At 35.4% G+C, this 20456-nt stretch overlaps 1 protein-coding gene across 1 annotated transcript in view; it reads left to right on the top strand.

The window, feature by feature from the left end:
- The first annotated feature begins 4676 nt into the window (after window positions 1-4676).
- The window catches only part of LRP1B (LDL receptor related protein 1B), a 1457254-nt gene continuing 1441474 nt past the window's right edge, over window positions 4677-20456 (top strand). Inside the window, exons 1-2 of the mRNA XM_063085362.1 lie at window positions 4677-4692; window positions 5504-5626. Of these exons, the coding sequence (XP_062941432.1) occupies window positions 4677-4692; window positions 5504-5626 (139 nt within the window). The remainder of the gene's footprint in view (window positions 4693-5503; window positions 5627-20456) is intronic.

Below are 20456 nucleotides of genomic sequence, written 5' to 3'. Positions count from 1 at the left end.
GAGTCTATTGTTATAAAGAGATATACATGGTACTAGCTTTGATCTTCTTCCTTAGGGATGTAAATGAAACTGCCTTCACATTCTCATAAGCTTCTTGTTTTAATTACAGTGTAAAACACTGTGTTTCATACAATAGAAAGACATTCAAAATAAGATTAGTTTGACTATCTCAGAAGTGTGGGATGAAGCATTAAATAGGATAAATGGAAACCACACATATACAAAATATTTAGCTTCTTATTCAAGGAACTCAATCCAGTGGATATATTTTTAAATAATCACCTCAAAATACTGAAAATTCTTTCATTTGAATCCGATAATCAATGCTTTTAAAAACTGACTTTGAAATTGAATATCTGGTTGAAAAATAAATAGGTGGGTTGTAGCAAGCTATTCTCAGCTGCCATTTCCTGGAGGGATTATATAAAACTGTCCCCCAAACTGCAACAATGCAAATTGGCTTTAAAGTTTGGAACTTGCTTAGCAAGCTGATTACATAGGCTCATTAGGTAAATCCCCTTAAGTCTATCTTACTCCTGAAAAACAAAAGTTATTTTTGAATCATGATGGATTTGTGTTTGTGTCTGTATAAACGCAGCTACTTACTGAGGATGGGCGATCTGCATATTTTCCCGAAGAATTTCCTTCTGGGATCTTCCCAGGTATTATTCTGTATCTATGGCTCAATATAGGTGAATATTTGGACATTAAAACAAAGTAAAATGAACAAACACTAAATTGTCAAAGTATACGTTCCAACATTAGCTGGATTCTCATTGCTGTTAGAAAGTAATCCTTTCACAAAGTCCTAGTCGATTCCTTTTTCAGTTCACAGAGAAACTATTATAAACCTTTACCACATTTTCCAATTCTATCTTTCTCAAATTTCAAAAAACTAATCCTGCTTCTCAGTCCTCTGAGAAAACACAAGCAGATGAGAATACCTTAACTTTCTTCCTTACCGCGTAAAAATTTATCTATTAGTTCATTTTTCTATTCTTTCTTGCTCAGGACAGTGTTCCTACTATGGTTTACGCCCTGATTCCATCCTCATGAGTTCTTCCATCTCCTTTTTCGGCCTTTAGTCTCTCTTACTTCAGTGGTACCTTTCTCTCAGCCTAAAAGACTACCCATCTTTTCAGAACTCATTGTACTTGAACTTTGTCATTAGTGACCTCCTTCCTCAGTTTTTGAAATTTCACATGGCTTTAGTAAATCTCCTTTCTCCTTGCTTCCTCCTCCTGTATCTGTGGCTGAACTTTGTCTCCTCTGCCTTCCTGCCTAACCTATTCTTACTTTTTTGCCTTTTCCTCTAGACCATGTATTCATTCTTTTCCCCACCCCTTTCTCTTCCCTCATTTTAAATTCATCTACATCTATTCCTTAGTTTCCCACTGTCTTCTTACAGCCCAGTTTTGTTCTGTTTCCACTTTTGACTATTCTCCTGAATTTCAGACTTAAATATTTCACTTCCTGTTGGACATTTCTTTTTGGATGTCTCCCAAGCACCCCATACTAAGAATATTTCAAAAATAATTTAAAAGTCATACGTGTGAGTTTCGAATTTCAGATTGTGACATTTAATGAGATGATGAGCATTATATTGGACTTCAGTTTCCTCATCAAAAACAGCCTGGGCACTTTATTCTGCCAACACATTTCTCCACACAACCATCCCATCTCGCCTGGATTATTGCAATGACATCTAGTTGATCTCCGTACTTCTACTTTCACTTCACTGCTGTCTATTTTCAAGCCAGTAGCCAGAGTGATCCTTTTAAAAAGTTAAGTCAGATTGTGTCACTGTGCTCACAATCTTCCAGTGGTCTTTCATTTTGTTTTTTTAGAAAAACTCAAAGACTTTATCTACCCCCATCAACCCCATACCCCTGAACTCTTCTCTTCCTAATTTCTCTTTTTTTTTTTCAGCCACCTTGATCACCTTAGTGCTCCTTAAATTTGCTTGACACCCTTCTGCCTCAAGTCTTTAGCCAATGATCTTTAATACATGATCTTTTATTCAAATAGATGTCACTCCTCACCATTTTTAAGCCTTTATTCAAATGTCATATTCTCTGTGACATATTCTCTAACCACCCTGTTTAAAATTGTACCTCCTCCCAATCTCCAACCCTTAATTTCCATCTCTGCTTTATTTTTCTCCATAGGATTTATCTTCCAATATAATATACAATTAACTTATTTATTTTGTTTTTGTTTCTGTACTCCTACCGTAATGTAAGCTCCATGATGGCAGAGAGTTCTACTTTGGGTTTTTTTTTCTTCTTTTTTTTTTTTCTTTCATTATCATATCCCCAGTGCCTAGAACATAGTAGAAACTCAATAACATTTGTTGCATAAGTAACTGAATGAACGAATTTAGATATGGGTAATGGAAGTGCTTTTTGAGCTAAATATTACTATTAAAATACTAATCATTCCCTCTCTTATTCCTACTATTATTATCTCACTCTCCATCATGAGCAGGCTCAGATGCATGGTGTACACACACACACAATCTTTCCCCCCCCCATCTATATGGCCCATATTGGTTTTGTGACACCATTCAATCAATATCTGAGGCTATTTATTTGTAGACATGTTTAAGCTTTTCAAACACTTAGTCACCAATTCTTAAATCTTGCATTACATCATTTGGAGCAGAGACTTTATCTAAGTCCCTGCTACTGTAGTCCAATCATCTTAAACTCTTCTCTAGATAATTGCAAGAGTCTCCTAACAGATGACTTTGTAGCATGTTTTATCATTAAATATCATTTCTTAAGTACTTTCTATGACTTTAAATTACCTACAAAATGCTTCCCACAGTAATCAAGGTCTATTATCATGACCCTGACCTATGCTTTTGAGACATTCTATTCTAACACCATTAGTGGTTCTTTATGGCCCTATTTATTTTTTATACTTTCAACAAGTACTTACAGATTATTTGCTGGGTCACACACTGTACTATGACATTTAGCAAGATGCTGTATTATTCCCCCCTCCCCATAGCAATTTGTTATAGTTTGGGAAGAATGAAGTAAGAGAAAACCTAGTATCTTGAGATCATAGATCAAGTGCAGAGTAGCTATAGGTTCAATGAACATCCTTCCTGATTTTTCTGGTATAGACTTTGTTTATACCTGTTGCTCCAGTGTAATTATTAGTAAGCCTTCTTAATTATTAATTATTAATTAATTATTAATAAGCCTTCTTTCACTCTCACAACTCTCTCAGTTTGCTAATAAATTATAAGGTCCTTTATCTACAAGAAAAATAATACAAATCTTATTCCATGCTCTTTCCCTACATTAACTCCAAAAGTTATGTGACTGTCTAAAGCAAAATGTAAATCCCCCTTATCTAGCATTGGAACATACATAAAAATATCATATAGCACTTCTGGGTGGAGAAAACTCAGGTATTATAACCTGGATTTTCAATTTCAGTAGAAAACTTTTTTTTCCCCAAGTGCATTGCAATTATTATAGCTTTAGCAACTTTGTTTACTCTGTACCCTACCTGAAATGCCCTATATTTCATTTATCCAAAGCTTACTCATTTTCTACTCATTTCTTGTATTTGTCTTCTACCTGTGGTCTCTCCTTTTAGTGTTTTTTAAAAAATCTATTGGCACCAGTGCTCTGTTGGATACTTGAAGACATAGACACTGGCTTCTACATCTTTGATTCCGCAGCACCAAGTAGTCTTGGGCCAAATACAGAGTATGCTTAAGCAACTTAATGTAAAAAACCAACCAACAAACAAAAACAGCAATGACTATTATGATAGTGGTGACAATAAGTGTGATGTTGATGGTGAATTTATGGAAAAATATAATGGTAAGATAAAATAATATGAGTTGCCAGGAAACATCTATAGTTTGAGAATGTAAAATGTTAATGTTATACCTACATCTGTAGATTAAAGATGTGTGTGTGTTTGTGTGTTTGTAATGCATACTTATGGAAAGTTATGCTGCTAGGATTGGAAAGAATGGTTGAGGGAGAAAATGGAAAGATATACCATATTTGATCAAATTTCAGAAACCATTAAGTGTAAGATACACCATTATTTTGTATACTGCTAGGGAAATATTTCCTAAGCTATAGCCTGGTATTGTGTAAGTTATAGATAGCCTAGTGCTTTTATATCACTTAGCATTTTTATTTGATATTTATTGAAAGATCTCACTTAGACCTATTTACTTAACTTATTCTTGTATATACTTAACAAAATTACAAGTGAAATCAAATGGCTAAGGTATTCCCAATTCTCCTTTACATTCAGACACCATCAATTATAAGAATCATTCCTAACTCAGACATGCTAAAATGTAAAAAAAGAACGATTTTTTTCAAATGGACTTACAGGCAGGTATAAGTAAATAAATTGTGAAAAACCAACATCTGATGAGTTTACTGTGATTTGAGGAATGGAGGAAGATCCCAAATATTCTGAAAAAATAACAATTTTTAGGCATAACTTTAGAAAATTTGAATTAGAAAAAAAAATGCTCTGTGGAAGTTTTTTGCTGTCCAGTAGCATAAGCTGACACTTTGGAAGTCGTGGTGAAAAAGGGAAGAAAATACTGTGGTATGGGATATCCAATTCATGTAGAGATGTGAAGCCCCTGTATCAGGTTGGGTTGTTAAGAACTGAATACTCAAGAGATGGAGTCTAGTTACTGTATTAGTCCATTTCTGTTGCTTGTAATACCTAGAACGGGGTAATTTAGAAAGAAAACAAAATTTATCACTTATAGTTTCTGAGGCTGTAAAGTCCAAAGTCCATCTGGTGGTGGTGACACTGACCCAGGCATCTCACATTGCAAGATGGTGGGACCAGAGAGAGCAGAGAGAGCGACAGATCTTCCTCTCACTTCTTTTAAAGCCCTCAGAACCATGCCCCTGACCAGCATTTTAATACATTCACTACTACATGGTCCTGCAATCTAATCACCTCTTCAAAACCCTACCTTTCAAATACCATAATACGATTTCCCACCCTCAGCAGTTAAAATGGGGATTAAGCTTCCAATATATGCAATTTGGGGGACACAACTCAATCAATCTACAGCAGTTACAATGTTTAGCTCATTACTGATGTTTCTTTCTCTCAAAGCAGAGAAGGAAACCAAAATTTCTGTGCTTGGAATCTTCTGCTTTGATTCAACATCTTATATAAATCTCACTTGCTGGAATATAGATGTATGCTATATTTGATATGATAAAGCCTCTAGTCATAAACACAAACAGAATCCTTAACTATTTCCGGAACAGATTGTGTGAACCTACAACAAAGTCAAGTCTATCAAAATTATGTGCTTGAGCTGAGCAGCTAAAATAAAGAAAAATAATTGGTTTTTGCTGCTGAACAGAAAATGTGGATCATATTCATGTGCCTTTTATGTATTGCTTTCTCACATTTCATCTTTGTACTGCTCTTGTGTTCATGCTCAGATCATTCATATTTTATTTCGAAACATTTTCATTTTCAGATCAGCAGTTGTGTGATCCTGGTGAATTTCTTTGCCACGATCACGTGACTTGTGTCTCCCAGAGCTGGCTGTGTGATGGGGACCCTGACTGCCCTGATGATTCAGACGAGTCTTTAGATACCTGTGAGTAGAAAGGTTCTCATATCATTCAGATTTACATTACATGTGAAACTAAATGTCAATTGTTTTCACGGATGATTGCTGTTCTAGTTGATTCTTTTTTTCCAAAATAGTCTGAGAAACCTGAAAACTTTTGTGTGTGTTTCCTCTAAAATGAATGAGAGCATAAAATGCAGTTTTGTAGTGTGAATTAACTTAAGAAGGGAAGAAAATTCAAGGTTAATTATTTCAATGTGATTGTGTTAATGCTAGAAAAAAAATGACTTGAAGACAAAACATTCCTTTAAAACACAGCAATAAAAGACAATAAGACCTTTTCCAATAATTTATCTCATACAACTTGAGACAGAGGAACATATACAAGGATAATTAAGGAAATCAAGCTTTAGCTTCCATATTATTTTATTAGTATCTTAGAGCACTACACAAATTAACAAACATATTTTTCTTTGAAGCTGAAAGATACAGTGAGGATCTTTGCCTTTATAATATCAAATTCAGAAGCTCTTAGTATACACAGATCCTAACTGAAAGTCATGCACTATAACTTGGAGCCCACTGAGGTCTTTGCCCACACTGGAAATATCACTATAACAAAATTATAAATAATAATATGACCATAGTAAATATGCCTCACTTACTATAAGGAGCATGAACAGTCCCCTGAATTTTGATACTGATATTTCTACCACTTTTAGCAGCAGCCTGTACTCCTCATGTAACCAGGTTTGTCAGGGTATCAATATCATCCCCAAAGCAACTACATAGTTTTCTGAAGTCAAAGTGATACAAAAAGTCCATCATCCTTACTGTAGCAATTATTGGCTCTATTTTCCATTTTTATCTACTTATTTACAAGTTTTACACATAGAATCAGTATAAGTTTTGATAAAAATCTTGTCATTAGAAATTCAACACAATCCTTATCAATTTTCTTTGTTTGCTAGTCTTTTTAAAGTTTCTCAACATGTGAGTACTTGAACATTGGCATTAATTGCTTCTCTTTATGTTAAACAGATCACTTTTTCTACAGGAAGAGGTTGTAGTTATTTACTACATTTCTAATTTTCACCAATTTCGCCATTTTAATTCTGAAAACTTTTCCTAGCCTCTTTATAGCACAGATAAGTTTCTAGACATGATAAGAAAAAAAAGAAAAAGAAAAAAATTCTAATGAATATATAAATTGTGGTGGTAAATTTATGCAAAGGAATATTATTTGGCAATAAAATGGAGTGAGTTACTCATATAAAGGTACTTCAAAAAGTTTGTGGTAAAATAGAATTAAAAGGTAATATGAATGTTTCCACGAACTTTTTGAAATAACTTCGTATATGCTACAACATGGATGAACCTTGAAAACATTATGCAAAGGGGGAGAAGCTATTCCAAAAAGACCATATATTTTATGATTCCATTTATGCAACAAGTTAAAAATAGACAAATCTATACTGACAGAAAGCGGAGGGGGCTGTGAGGTGCTGGGTGGGATGGGATGGGGGGATGAGGAATCACTGTTAATGAACATGGGGTCTTTTTAGGGGGTTACGTTTTGCCTTGATCCTCCCATCAATCTGAGGCAGGAATAAACGACAAAGATACCAGCTAGATTTGTGGAATCGATATACAGGAATGCCAGATCGAAGGGAAAATGTCATGGAACTGTGTGCCTGGCACAGTGCAAAAGCAGTTGAGGAGAAATGGCTGCGCGGCACATCTAGGCAGGAGTTCTTTGCATGCTGGTGAAAAGAGAACAATGGTGTTCCCTTTGTCCTCCAGAGGGAGCTCAGTAGGGGAATCAGATTGGAGAGGATTTGTGGCCTAGGAAGAGTAAGAATCTGTGTAGCCCTAAAGTGAAGTGCAAAGAGGCAAGAGACCTCTCAATGCGTGTCAAAGTGAATGACGACAAATACTCCACCTCCCCCCATGCCCACTCTGTGCCTGCAAGACCAGGGCTGATCCTCAGCAGGCCCATGCCAGTGAACAGGTACTGTGTTGACTGGCCGGTATCCACCCTGACTGATTGATATCTATTCTGAGTGGTTGATGTCTCCACGTAAATGTCATTAAGTATTTTGAATATCCACCCTACCCAGAAGGTAGACACCGCCTTGGGTTTGGGGGAAAAGATGGTCCTTCAATTCATAGAGGATAGGGGCTTTTAGCAGACTGAGGCCTCAAATTGGAAATTACATGTTGGTTAATTAAAAAAAGAGATTCTTAGCTTACTTAGTTTGTAAAAAGAAATTCATACCTGCTCAAGAAATTTTTGGCAGTTTTTAGGTGTATAGTTCTTTTCCTCTCCAAGAAAATTTGATGGATTCAATATAAAAATGTTTCTTTATTTCGGCCATTCTTATTTTATCCTCTAATATCAGAATTGCTAAATATCCTTAAAGAAAAGACCAAAACTCTTCTTTACCCATGTAAAAAAGACAGATAAATAACTATTTTTCTACCTGGGTATTTAATCTGTACAACCTATTTAGATTTACATTAAATACATTTAATTAGCCTGTTCCAGATAAATGGAATAAATTGAAATCTGGACAAGCATTGAAAAAAAGCTTTATGAAAAATATCAGACTTTTTCAAATTTAAATTTCTAGATCCAGATGTTAACAATTACCATTTTCTCTAATCATAGTGCTTTGTAATGTGTTGTGTTGTGATATTCATATGTAGCCATAACTGATCTACATAAAATAATTGCATAATTTTATGATTATATGAGTGTATACATTTGATGTGAAGGATAAACACTAGAAATGGAAAACCTTTGAAGACTGATTCTTAGGAGGGGTAATTTTGTGCTCAGTATATGAACTGAAGTATGTTATCATCTTTGATTTGAAGACAAAGTATATTGTATCTACAAAATATCAGATGAAAACAGCTCATGTAGTATAGTTATTTTTCCTAAATCCACTTAGCCTTTAAAATGATAGAAAGAACAATCTAACATAGTATTTATTATGACATTGTGAAAGCTTTGAGTGACAAAATTCTAACAGAAAATAAATGAATATTATTGAGGAAGAGGAAAAGCTTTACTTGTAAAACACTAATGACTGAAATGAAGAAAAAACATACATACAGAAAAACAAGAAATCCTGGAAACAAAATGAAATTTAGATAGTTAAGGATCTGAGAAGTTAATGAGCCCATATTTTCCTTCTCTTGTGTGTCTGTTTCGGTACAGGCTCTAGGGGTATTCTCTAGTAGTCATGAGGCAGGAGTTAGATTTCACTAATAGCAATACACACAGAAAAAACTGTTGTGCGAGGTTGATTTACCACTAAGCTAATTGTACGTTGGGATAAGTTATCTAAAATATGAAATTAGAGAAATTTAATAATTTATAGCCTTACTTACCATTGGATAGGAGAAATGATTCTTTAGCTGTGAAAGTGGAAGCCTTTATTTTTGCATATTATTTGAAATAATTTTTCAAGTGTCTAATGAGAATAGAAAATCACGAAAATCACCGTCTTTGGTGATTTTTGGTGTTGTTTTTAGTTAATGTATGATAAGAATGCAAGTGAATAGTGGAAATGTTTATTTGTGGAATGAAAGCTTGGTACCACCTGTGGCAGGAAAGTTTTCTTGAAAAGCACTTTTATTCAGAGATATTCAAAGTTTACTTTCGTCTAGGATTTACTGTTGAATATTTAATGATACTTCCTTTCCAACAATTGGCTCCAGCTGATATGTGATATTTTCTGGTAATATGATGCTATTACACTTAAAACTAGGTTCTTCCTTTTTAAGTGAAGAAGGTATTAACACTGCAGGTTGTCCTTCTTCACTACTGCCCTGCACTGTGCCCCTTCAGAAACTTGTTTATAGAGTTCTTCAATTACAGGTTATGTTTTGAACATAATAACCCATTGGCCAACAAAGTGAATAAAAATTGTCTAGACAATGTTTACATCCTCGATAATTGTGATCATTTGTACATTGACTCGGCTTTGTCCTGTCCCTTTTGCAAGGGTCTGCAAACTTTTCTATAAAGGACCCAATAGTAAATATTTAGGTGTCACAGGCTCCTGTGATCGCTGTTGGATATTCTTCTTTGTCTTTGTTTGTTTTTTGGTTTCTTTGTTTATAAAACCCTTTAAAGTGGGGGAGGAAAAAAAAGCACAAAAAAAAGTCAGAGCTTACAGTCTGCACAAAACTAGGCCGCATATCAGATTTGGCCAGCATGTGGTTTGACAAATCCCTGTTGTAGCCTCATAGCTGAAGCATATCTGCTGTGCAGTTGTAGAGGCAGGTCTGTGCCCTGGTACTACTGCCACATGGAGCGGCATACCTCCACACAGTGAATGTATGTAGCATAGACCTATGTGTGCACTCACTATCCATGGTGTCAGACTGAGTCAATGTGGCATAGTCTACAAAAGCTGTTTTTGTTTTTCCTATTTTTGCATACCTTCTTATTGATTAGAATTGCATTTGACCACATGTGACAGAAAGAGTAGCTTAACAAAACATGTGTTTACTTGTCTCACATAAAACATTGTGAAAGTGGACAATTCAGAATTGATCTGGCAGCTACAGATGACACCAGGCTTCATCTATTTTTCTGCTCTGCCACCTTTAGTATGTACTCATCAGTCTTATATCCACAGTATGGCTGTTCCACCTCCCCCAGTAGATAAACCATTTCAGGCATAAAGAAAGGAAGGAGAAAAGGGAAGAGGCAAGTGCCGGCCGAGTCTCTCTGCTTGTCAGGAATAGCTTTGGCAGAAAACAAACCTAGTAGTTTCTGCTTAGATCTCCTTGGCCAGCACTGATCATATGAGGGGGTGAGGAGATAGGACAGTATTTTCAACAAGACCTGTTGTTTTCCACAATGAATTTTGGGGTTCTGTTAGTCATGACAATGGGGAGAAAAGATATTGGACAGGCAAAGACACATGGTAGCATGTACCCAGGGTTGCTTAACTGTCGTTCCTTCTCTCCATCTCCTGCACGGGAGGTGCTTTGCACAGTGCATGATCTGGGCTTCTGAATCCCAACTATTTGGCTCCAAAGTGCAATTCCTCCATGAATATCTTTGATCTTGGGCAACTAACTTAACCTTTTTGTGCCTCCATTACCACGTCAGTTCAATGGAAATGATAAAACTTGCCTCACGGTAAAGTGCTTAGAATAGTGCCTGTTACATAGTAAGATCTCCTCTTCACTTCACACCCCATCTGCTTTCCTGATGCACAGAGTTCTGATGAAGTCCCTGACCTTAGGGGTCTTGACAAAGTCTCTAACTGCCCCCTATTGGTAGACCTTCTCTCATTCTTCCTTAAAACCCTAATGAAAATTGATTTTATTCCCTAAGAATGTGGCTAGGAAGAGGGTAAATCTACCACATATACTAACTGAAGTTAAGTTGTAAACAGTTTTTAATAATTAGGTATATTACACTCAAACATAGGACAAATTTGGTGCAGAGATTATTTTGAGGCAGGTGCCTTTTTCTCGAACTCTTACAAAAACATCATGTTGACTAATTGACTAAAGTCAAAATTCTTGGATTTAAAAAGTATATTAGTGAAAAATATTATTAATTGACATTGCAGTGCTGAAATGTAGACATTATCAACTCATCTTTAAAAATGAGGAAACTGAGTTTATGATCCTTACATACCCCTCTAACTTGTCTGTTATTAGTGAAAGCAGAGTTCACATTTCTTTGAACTTGCCCTCTTTTTTTGAAATACTGAGGTAAAAAATGATCCAATTCCTAAGAGGACCACTCAGGTTCCTAATTTAAAAATATGGTGTCATTTGAAAATCATGGAAGGCCATCCCAACAGGGTTGTTTCACACTGGTTTTGGGAGTGATCAGTTCTAATTGAACTATGCAGTAAAAATAACAAGTCTCCTGGGTAATAGGAATAGAGGCATTTATGAAAAATGAAAATTGCTGTAAGTCATGAGGTTAGGTGTGACTCTGCATGAATTGACCATTGCTTCTATTATGTTTCTGGTGTTGTGGGATTTTAAAATTTATTTAGATAGTAGGATGTTAATGAACTTCTTATATTCATACACTGACCTTTCCCCTAGGATATAAGGTAGAAATCCTTTTATAATTTCTTTCTAAACTTACTTTCTTTTGACATAGGTCAGAGAAATAAAATGAAATTCAGGTGGGAGGTTATTAGCAAACAGATACTGCCCTTTAAAAATATATAGTAGAATAAAGCACTGAAAGTAGATATAGGAACAATAAAATGGATGGAAGTATGGTCCTTGTTTCTAAGTAATAGTGATTTAGAGGTCACTTTGCAATGAGCTAATATATGAGAATGACAAAGCTAAGCTTTTCGTTAGGTAGAGACGCTGGAATGACTTTACAGATTAAAGGGAAAGCATATGAGACCCATGAGGACAGTTTATGTCTCTTTCAATTCTTTTTGTTTTGTTCTTCATTTTATTCTGAGGCTCCTCTTTTTAGCAGTAGAGAAGCCAAAAGCATTGACCCTTCTTTAATAATAAAAAGGCTCCCCACTTAAGGGTTTATATACAGGGGCGATGAAGGTGGGGAAAGTGCAGTTGTGAATTGAAAGGGCCCATCTAATGTTGGTTGATTTCCATAGTACAGTGGGTACGAGGTAGGGGGTGACATTTCTCCTCATCCTACTCCACATTGTGCTAACCGGTCTCTGAAAGTCTGCCTCTGCAATTTTAAGAAAGGTTGATTGGAGGCACAGGTGATAGAACGGAAGCCATGACAATTCACCCAGGCAGAGCAAGCTCGGCAATGACAAAGGCCTCAACTTTTCACTCGAGAAGTCACTGCTTTTTGGTCTCCTGATCCTAGATCACAGGTCACAGAATAAAGAGGGATTCATGTCCCTCAGCTGGGGCTGGGAAATATAGGGAATGAAAACTTTGAAATGACATAAAATAAAGGGGGTGAAATGACATAGAGGAATTCTAGAAACAACTGGCAAAATCTCCTTGGCTTAAAGGATGATGTACTGTAAACAAACGCTCATGCAGGGCTCTACAGGGACAAAGCTGAAGGCTGAGCAAGGAGTCTTCCCAGAAGCTATTCAATCCATCATTTATCCACAGCTAATCTAGCATGTGGGGTTGGAGATGAAGGCTTCTTACCTTTCATGGGTGAGCACATTTCTTCCCGGAGGACGTTTTATTCTTTATAGTCAGTGTATAAAATTTACATTTGACTTTCACTCGCAAGTGCTTCTAAAATGACATATTTTGCTAAATGAAGCTGAAGGATGTTGTGTTCTAAGAATTTATTTTTAATGGCAATGCCTTTTTCTCTCCCTTCCTCCACGTCTTCTTTCATCCCATCCTGAAAGCAGGAAATAAAAGCCTACTGTATGCCTGTGGAATTTTCAGTAGAACAAAGAGTATCATCATTTTACTAATTGCTATACTGGTCCTATTCAAGTTCATGCAGGATCATTGAATTTTGGCTGAATTTTTTTTTTACTAAAAACTTTATAACATTAGGTTTCCTGATTTTCAGGATGGCAGAAATTACTCACAAAGAGAAAAGTTCAGGCAAAAATCGGTAAAAATAGGAATTAGGTGGGAGGGTATGAATTCAGTGAATGTGGTTTTCACATTAGAATCATTAAATGTCATTTGATCATTGTTAAGAATGATAGGCCAGATATTGTGGCAATTAAAAAAATAAGAAATTTGAGGCACAGAGAGGTTGCTTGCCTAAAGATCTCATAGCTAATAGGTGACAAAGCTTGAATAGGAATCTAGAATTTTTGTTTCCTAACTACTTGCAATAGCATTTGTTATGGGCTGAGTTGTGTCCCTGCAAAATCCATATGTTGAAGCTCTAACCTCCCTGTACCTCCGAATGTAAGTGTATTTGGAGACAGGACCTTGAAAGAATTAAATAAATTAAAATTAGAGGTTCTAATCCAATTTGACTGGTGTCTCTATAGGAAGAGACACACTAAGGGAGTGCTCATCCACGGAAGAACAACCATGTGAAGAGGCAGCAAAGAGATGCCTGTCTGCAACCCAAGGGGAGAGGCCTGCGAGGAAACCACTCTTGCTGGCATTTTGATCTCGGACTTCCAGCCCCCAGAACTGTGAGAAAGTAAATTTGTGTTTAAGCCTCCCAATCCGTGGTATTTTGTTCTAGCAGCCCTAGCAGACTAATCCAGCATCCTACTATCTATCTATTGAAATTCCATTTATTTTTATATCAGTGCAAGATAAATGGAGGAATTAAAAGTCCTCCATCCTTTCCTTGAAGATATATACTATTACTAAGTACTAGAGTACTAATATTATAGACAATATAGGTCTGTTAAAAAGATGTGAAATGAAATGACCAATCAGATTCTGATGAGTAAAGAGCCCATCTCTACATTACTGGTTTTAACCTTCTAAGAACACCTAATTTAACTATATAGTATTATTATGCAAATGAAAAATATTTTTTAATGATAAGGTAGTAGATAATTACTTCATTTTTTTTTTTTCAAATACTGATGAGTGATGGGTTGCTCCAAAATTTTAAAAAATAGATTTGCCTGACCCCTCCTCCTGATGATCTAGTACAGGCATTTAGAGGAGCTGATGATGGCCGTCTTTGCAAAGCTCTCTAGTTAAAACCAAAAACCAAACTTGGACACTTGACTATTGTTTTCTGAGGCAAACAGTAGAAATGCATAACTGATATATACAAGTCATAACCGGCATTTTAGTAATATTCTATATAGGTTGTTATAATCTTTATTAGATTATTATATTTTTTTATTCTGAAGTGATCATTGCATTAGGCAATAAAGTAGCATGAAATTTGACCGTAAATAGAAACACTTTTTTCTCCACATAAGCCTTTGGGGAATTTTGTTGTGTTTTATTTCCAAATATGCCCACATTAGACAATTCAGTTTTGAAGTAAATGACATGTTATGCATTTTCACTTAAGTGGTAAATAAAAATTTGTCACTGAACTAGGTCTCTCATAATATAGTTGCTTTTTCTTTAAAAAACTAGAAACCATTCAGTTAATCAGCAGCTATTTATTGAGGGACAACTGTGGTCAAAGTGCTTGCTAGGCATGGTGCTTCCAGGTACATAAAAGCAACAACCATTTATCCCATTCCCTACCATGTGCTAGGGCTTTAGCATATGCTAGTTTCTTATACCTCGTTTTATCTATCCTAGTTAAATGCTCTTCTTTTCCATGTTAAAGAAGATTGTATTTATGATAAAGATGGTAGTGCTTATGATAAAGATGATTAATATGAGCCAGATACTGTGCTGTGAACCTTACGTGGATCATGTCCTTTGATCCTAACAACAACCCTGAGCCAGGGCATCAGGTAGAGTCGTTCAGGTAGAGTTGAACATCGCACCAAATATTGCAGATAGCATTGATGTATATATTTTCCCACAAATGGAAATCAATTGTCTTGAAAAGGGGACATTTTCTAATTTGCATGAAGGTACTAAAGGAACTAATGGTGACCCTACTTATAATGGTATTCATGGTCGCCTGTTATATATGATAAAAATAAACCAGGAGAGAAGTTACTTGCTAGAAATTGTAAAGCAATTAAATTACAGAGCTGCAACTGAATGCTATACCATGCTATACAGCCTCCCACATGAGGCAAATGAGGCTCAGGGGAGTTAAAGTGATTCCCAGGATCAAAATCTTGACTCTTAGGGAAGGCAAAATTTTCACGCATGCCTGTCTCATATCACATTCAAATCAGCATGCCACATAACTTCATGTACACACTCTATCCAGATACATGTATGTTTGGCTATACATTTTTAGTTTACATACCCATGCTATAAAATCTGCTATGCACAACATGTTTTTATTGAGTGACTACTATATGACAAGTCATGTGGTAGATGTTGGGACTAACAAGATAAATATGCTAAGTGTGAAGGACAGATGTAAGAGCTGGAGAGAGGATTTCAATTTATTTTTTAAATAAGAAATAATATGTTTATAAATGTTTATATATGTTGTGTTAATAACTGTATAGGGCATATGGGATAATGTTTATGTGTATATGTATATGAACTTTATGGGTGTATATATGAACAAATTAAATCTGGAAAAAATATTTTCTTACACACTTACTAATCCCAGCTCTGTGAACAGAGCTGCAACAAACATGGGAATTCAGGTATCCCTTTGACATGATGCTTTCCATTCCATTGGGTATATATCCAGAATTGGGATTGCTGGATCGTGTGGAAGATCTATCAGTAGTTGTTTGAGAAAACTCCATACAGTTTTCCATAGTGGTTGTACTCATTTGCAGTCCCACCAGCAGTGTAGGAGCATTTCTTTCTCTCTACACCCTCGCCAGCATTTGTTATTCACCATCTATGTGATTAAAGCCAGTCTAACTGAGGTAAGGTGATATCCCAATGTGGTCTTAATTTGCATTTCCCTGATGACTAGTGATGTTGAGTATTTTTTCATGTACCTGTTGGCTATTTGTATGTCTTCCTTTGAAAACTGCCTATTCAGCTCCTTTGCCAATTTTTTAATTGGGTGATTTATTTATTTGTTTTTTACTGTGTAATTGCTTGAGTTCCTTGTATATTGTGGATAATCCCTTGTCAGATGCATAGTTAGCAAAAATTTTCTCCCACTCAGTTGTTGTTTCACTCTGTTGATTGTTTCCTTTGATGTGCAGAAGCTTTTTAGTTTGATATAGTCCCATTTGTTTATTTTTTCTTTAGTTGCCTGTGCTTTTAGGCTCATGTTCATAAAGTCTGTGCCCAGACCTAGTTTCTGAAGTGTTTCACCTATATTTTGACTTAGTAATTTTACAGTTTCAGGTCTTAATCCATTTTAAGTTTATTTTAGTAAATGGTGAAAGATGCATGTCTAGTTTCATTCTTCTGCATGTGGATATCCAATTTTCCCAGCACCACTTATTGAAGAAGCAGTCTTTTCCCCAATGTAGGTTTTTGTTGCCTTTGTCAAATATCAGATGGATGTAAGCCTGAGGGGTGATTTCTGCATTCTCCATTCTGCTCCACTGGTCAGAGTGTCTATTTTTATGCCTGTACCATGCTGTTTTGGTTACTATAGCTTTGTAGTATAATTTGAAGTCAGGTAATGTTATGCCTTCGGCTTTATTTTTTTTGCTCAGGATTGCCTTGGCTATTTGGGGTCTTTTGTTGTTTCATATGAATGTTAAGATTGCTTTTTCAGTTTCTGTGAACAGTGTCATTGGTATTTTGATGGGGATTGCATCGAATCTGTAGATCATGAAAAAAAAAAAAAAACCCTAGGAATCAATTTAACCAAGGAGGTAAAACATCTCTACAAAGAGAACTACAAACCACTACTGAAAGAAATTAAAGAAGACAGAAAGTGATGGAAAGACATTCCATGCTCTTGGATTGGAAGAATTAACATTGGGAAAATGTCTATACCACCCAAAGGCCTCACCTTTTGATTACCATAATATGATTTCCCACCCTTAACAGTTACAGTGGGGATTAAGCTTCAATTATTATTTTTTTTGGTGGGGGGAGAGGGAACATTCAATCCATTGTAGCTGCCATAACAAAATACCATAGACTAGATGGTTTAAACAACAATAATTTATTTCTTCACATTTCTGGAGGCTGGAATTCCAAAATCCAGGTGTTAGCATGGTTAGTTTTATTCTGAGGCCTTTCTCCTTGGCTTGTAGGTGGCTGTCTTCTTCCAGTGTCTTTACAAGGTCATCCCCATGAGTGTTCCTTGCCCTAATCTCCTCTTCTTATAAGGACACCAGTCCTATTGGATAAGGTCCCACCTGTATGACCTCATTTTACCTTAATTAGCTGTGTAGAGGCCCTGTCTCCAAATACAGTCACATACTGAGCTAGTGGGGATTAGGGCTTTAACATATGAATTTTGGGAGGACACAATAAGCCCATAAAACACAGGATAATTTTGCTTTTTGATATTCTGAGACCTCTTTAATTATCAGCTCATCTAGTAAATGTAAATTGTTATTTGTTTTAAAAGTTGAATTGCCACCCCACACCACATTTTATTGTGAAGAATTTCAAGCTGACAGAAAAATTAAGAATATATGAAACTAGATTTATCAACCATTAACATTTTTTGACATTAGCTTTCTCTTTCTTTCTCTTTGTTAATTATGTATACATATATTTAGTGTTTACACTCATATATGTTCATATGTGTTTTTTGCTGAACCATTGAAGTAAGTGCAGGCTTAACATTTCACTCCTAAATGATTTTAAGAACAACTCATACTCTTACATAATCATAATACTATTCATCACACCCATGAAATTTCATACTGATATATAATATCCAATCTGTATTCATATTTCCCCGTTCATTCCCAAGATATCCTTTGTAGTTATCTTTCTACCCAATCCTGTATCCAACCAAGGATAATGCATTGCATATGGTTGTCATGGCACTTTACCCTTCTTTAATCCAGAATATTTCCCAACTTTTCTTTTATCTATCATGGCATTGATATTTAGCTGTAGAATATCACACAGTTTGAATTTTTTCTGTTGTTTCCTGATGAATAGACAGTGTAAATATTTTGCCAAGAATACCTGATAAATTATGGCATACATTTTCCATTATGTTAAATCAGGAGATAGGTCAGTTCGAGGTTGCTTGATATACTGGTTACCAAAACTGAATTACAACAAAATGTTTTCTAGAACATACGGTATACCTGTAAAGCATACAGCTAAGAAGCTGAAGATAGAAGAGTCTTTTATGTTCCTAACTATTCCATTAGGAAAAAGGCTTAGAAAATAATGAAAATGAAGACCTTAAAATCATGACATATCCTTATGTTATTTGAATTTGAAAATATGAACCAATGAAAAAATGGAGCTATTAAGTTTGAACTTTCTGTCTCTTGTGTTGTATCACCCACCTTCCTTCTCCCACCCCAAATTTAATACTATATTGACTTTTTCAAGTTTCTCTATGTCTAGCTAAATATGAATGGGGGCCGGCCCGTGGCTCACTCGGGAGAGTGCGGTGCTAATAAATATGAAGCACAGAATTCCTGTCACTTCTGTTTCAAGCAATAAATAGCTTAAGTTCCTCATGACGTGGTTAGACGCTTAAGGACGGGGATGTTTCTACTCTCTGTATATCCATACATTGTTCTGCATAGACTGAGCATCCCATACATTTTTTGTGTGTCTGAGATTTAAAAGGTAAATATGTAGGCAGTTTAAGATATGATGCAAAGCACTTGAACACTTCAAAATAGTCTCATCCATTTCCAAGCACTCTCTGAAGATACATATAATGATTATTGTATATACATACATATACATGATTATTTTCAAAGCGAACTTATTTGAAAGTTTATGTGACTAGGTACCTTCTTTATAGAATAAGTGAATTACAGAATTATGTCTAATATACCTTAATAAATTTATACAATTGCTTTGTGAAATATTTCTTCACATTAAAAAAAAAAAGAAAAAAGCTACTTGAAGCAGGAACAGTCTAAAATTTAGAATTTTTTAATCCAATCTTTCTTTTACTACTGTCAACAAGTTTTTGTATATTTAGTTAATTGGTTCACCAATGGAACAATTGAATGTAGCATTTCAAAAGGGAAAGTAGGTCCTGAAGAATATATTGTCATTTAACACAGAAAAATTTCTCCCAATGTTGGTCATTCTGTGGGACACTACACTTTGGTGACAGCAAGAGAAAATATTTGAATCTGCTTTACAATTGCAAATACAGGAGAAAATGTTTGCTAGCAGAGGAACTTATATACCCATCTCTGTTATGTCTGACAACTGTCAGGATTTCAGCCAAATGGAGTTTTGATGACTCTGTATTCCCACTGGAACCTTTTCACATGTCACCAAAGCAAAAAAAAAAAGCAAAAAAAAAAGAGAAAAGGAATAAAGTGGTATCTGTATGTTCAGATTGAAATTGAGAGTTAAGAAGAAGAAAGAAAAAGAAAAATCCATGTCAGTCCTAGTTGCAAAAAGTCTGACTATGCTAAATCGAGGAAAGGCAGGTCAGATACATTTTTACCATGCTAAACCAGAGGCAGTTTTTAAATTTAACAAGATATTAATAATACCTTCTTTACTACAGTGAAGGGTATGTGTAGAAACAGTTGGCCTTTGAGATAAGATTTTTTCAGGTATAAATATCGCATTGCTGCACTCTGAAAACACATAATTGAGTATGCATTACTCCATAACTATTTTTCTGTTTTTGTTTTATACTTTTTGAGCTTGGCTAATATTTGACAGAATGGGAAAATTTGTTATTCCTTAAAAATGAAACTGACTTAACAAATCAAATATAAGTTAATTCTGGGCTCAAGGAATCACAATAATTGGACTGGCTGTCTATGTCTGTACTCTTAAATGGCTGAGATTGGCTTCTGTTTAAAGTTTAACCCATGGAAAAATTGGACCTGCACATCCCACAATGAGCTACAATGAGCTCCACCCTTTGTGATGAGGATTCAAACTGCCAGGTTCATTAAATTTTGTTTCAATATAGATTTTTGTGCTCTTAGATTTCATTCTCTGTTTCTTAATAGTAAGAGATTGATTTACTGGGCACTTGTAAATGCCATGAACTGAAATAGGTTTCACCTACATAAACTCCATATGAAAAAGTAAATAAAAATAAAAATAAAAAAAATATAGTTCACTGAAGTAAAACAACTGGCCTAAGGACACAGTCAATAAATAGCAGAACTGTGACTGGAATTGAGATCCCCTTGACTTGCACCTTCTTTTCTGTTCTTTCCAATCTGTGCGTGTGCCACTCAGTAATGTAGCTCTAAACCCCTTCTGTACTGATTAC

This window comes from Cynocephalus volans, chromosome 1, assembly GCF_027409185.1.
Source record: "Cynocephalus volans isolate mCynVol1 chromosome 1, mCynVol1.pri, whole genome shotgun sequence".
NCBI classification, from domain to species: domain Eukaryota; kingdom Metazoa; phylum Chordata; class Mammalia; order Dermoptera; family Cynocephalidae; genus Cynocephalus; species Cynocephalus volans.
The sequence above is the reverse complement of the archived record's forward strand: the minus strand, read 5'-3'. Positions and strand labels throughout refer to the sequence as shown.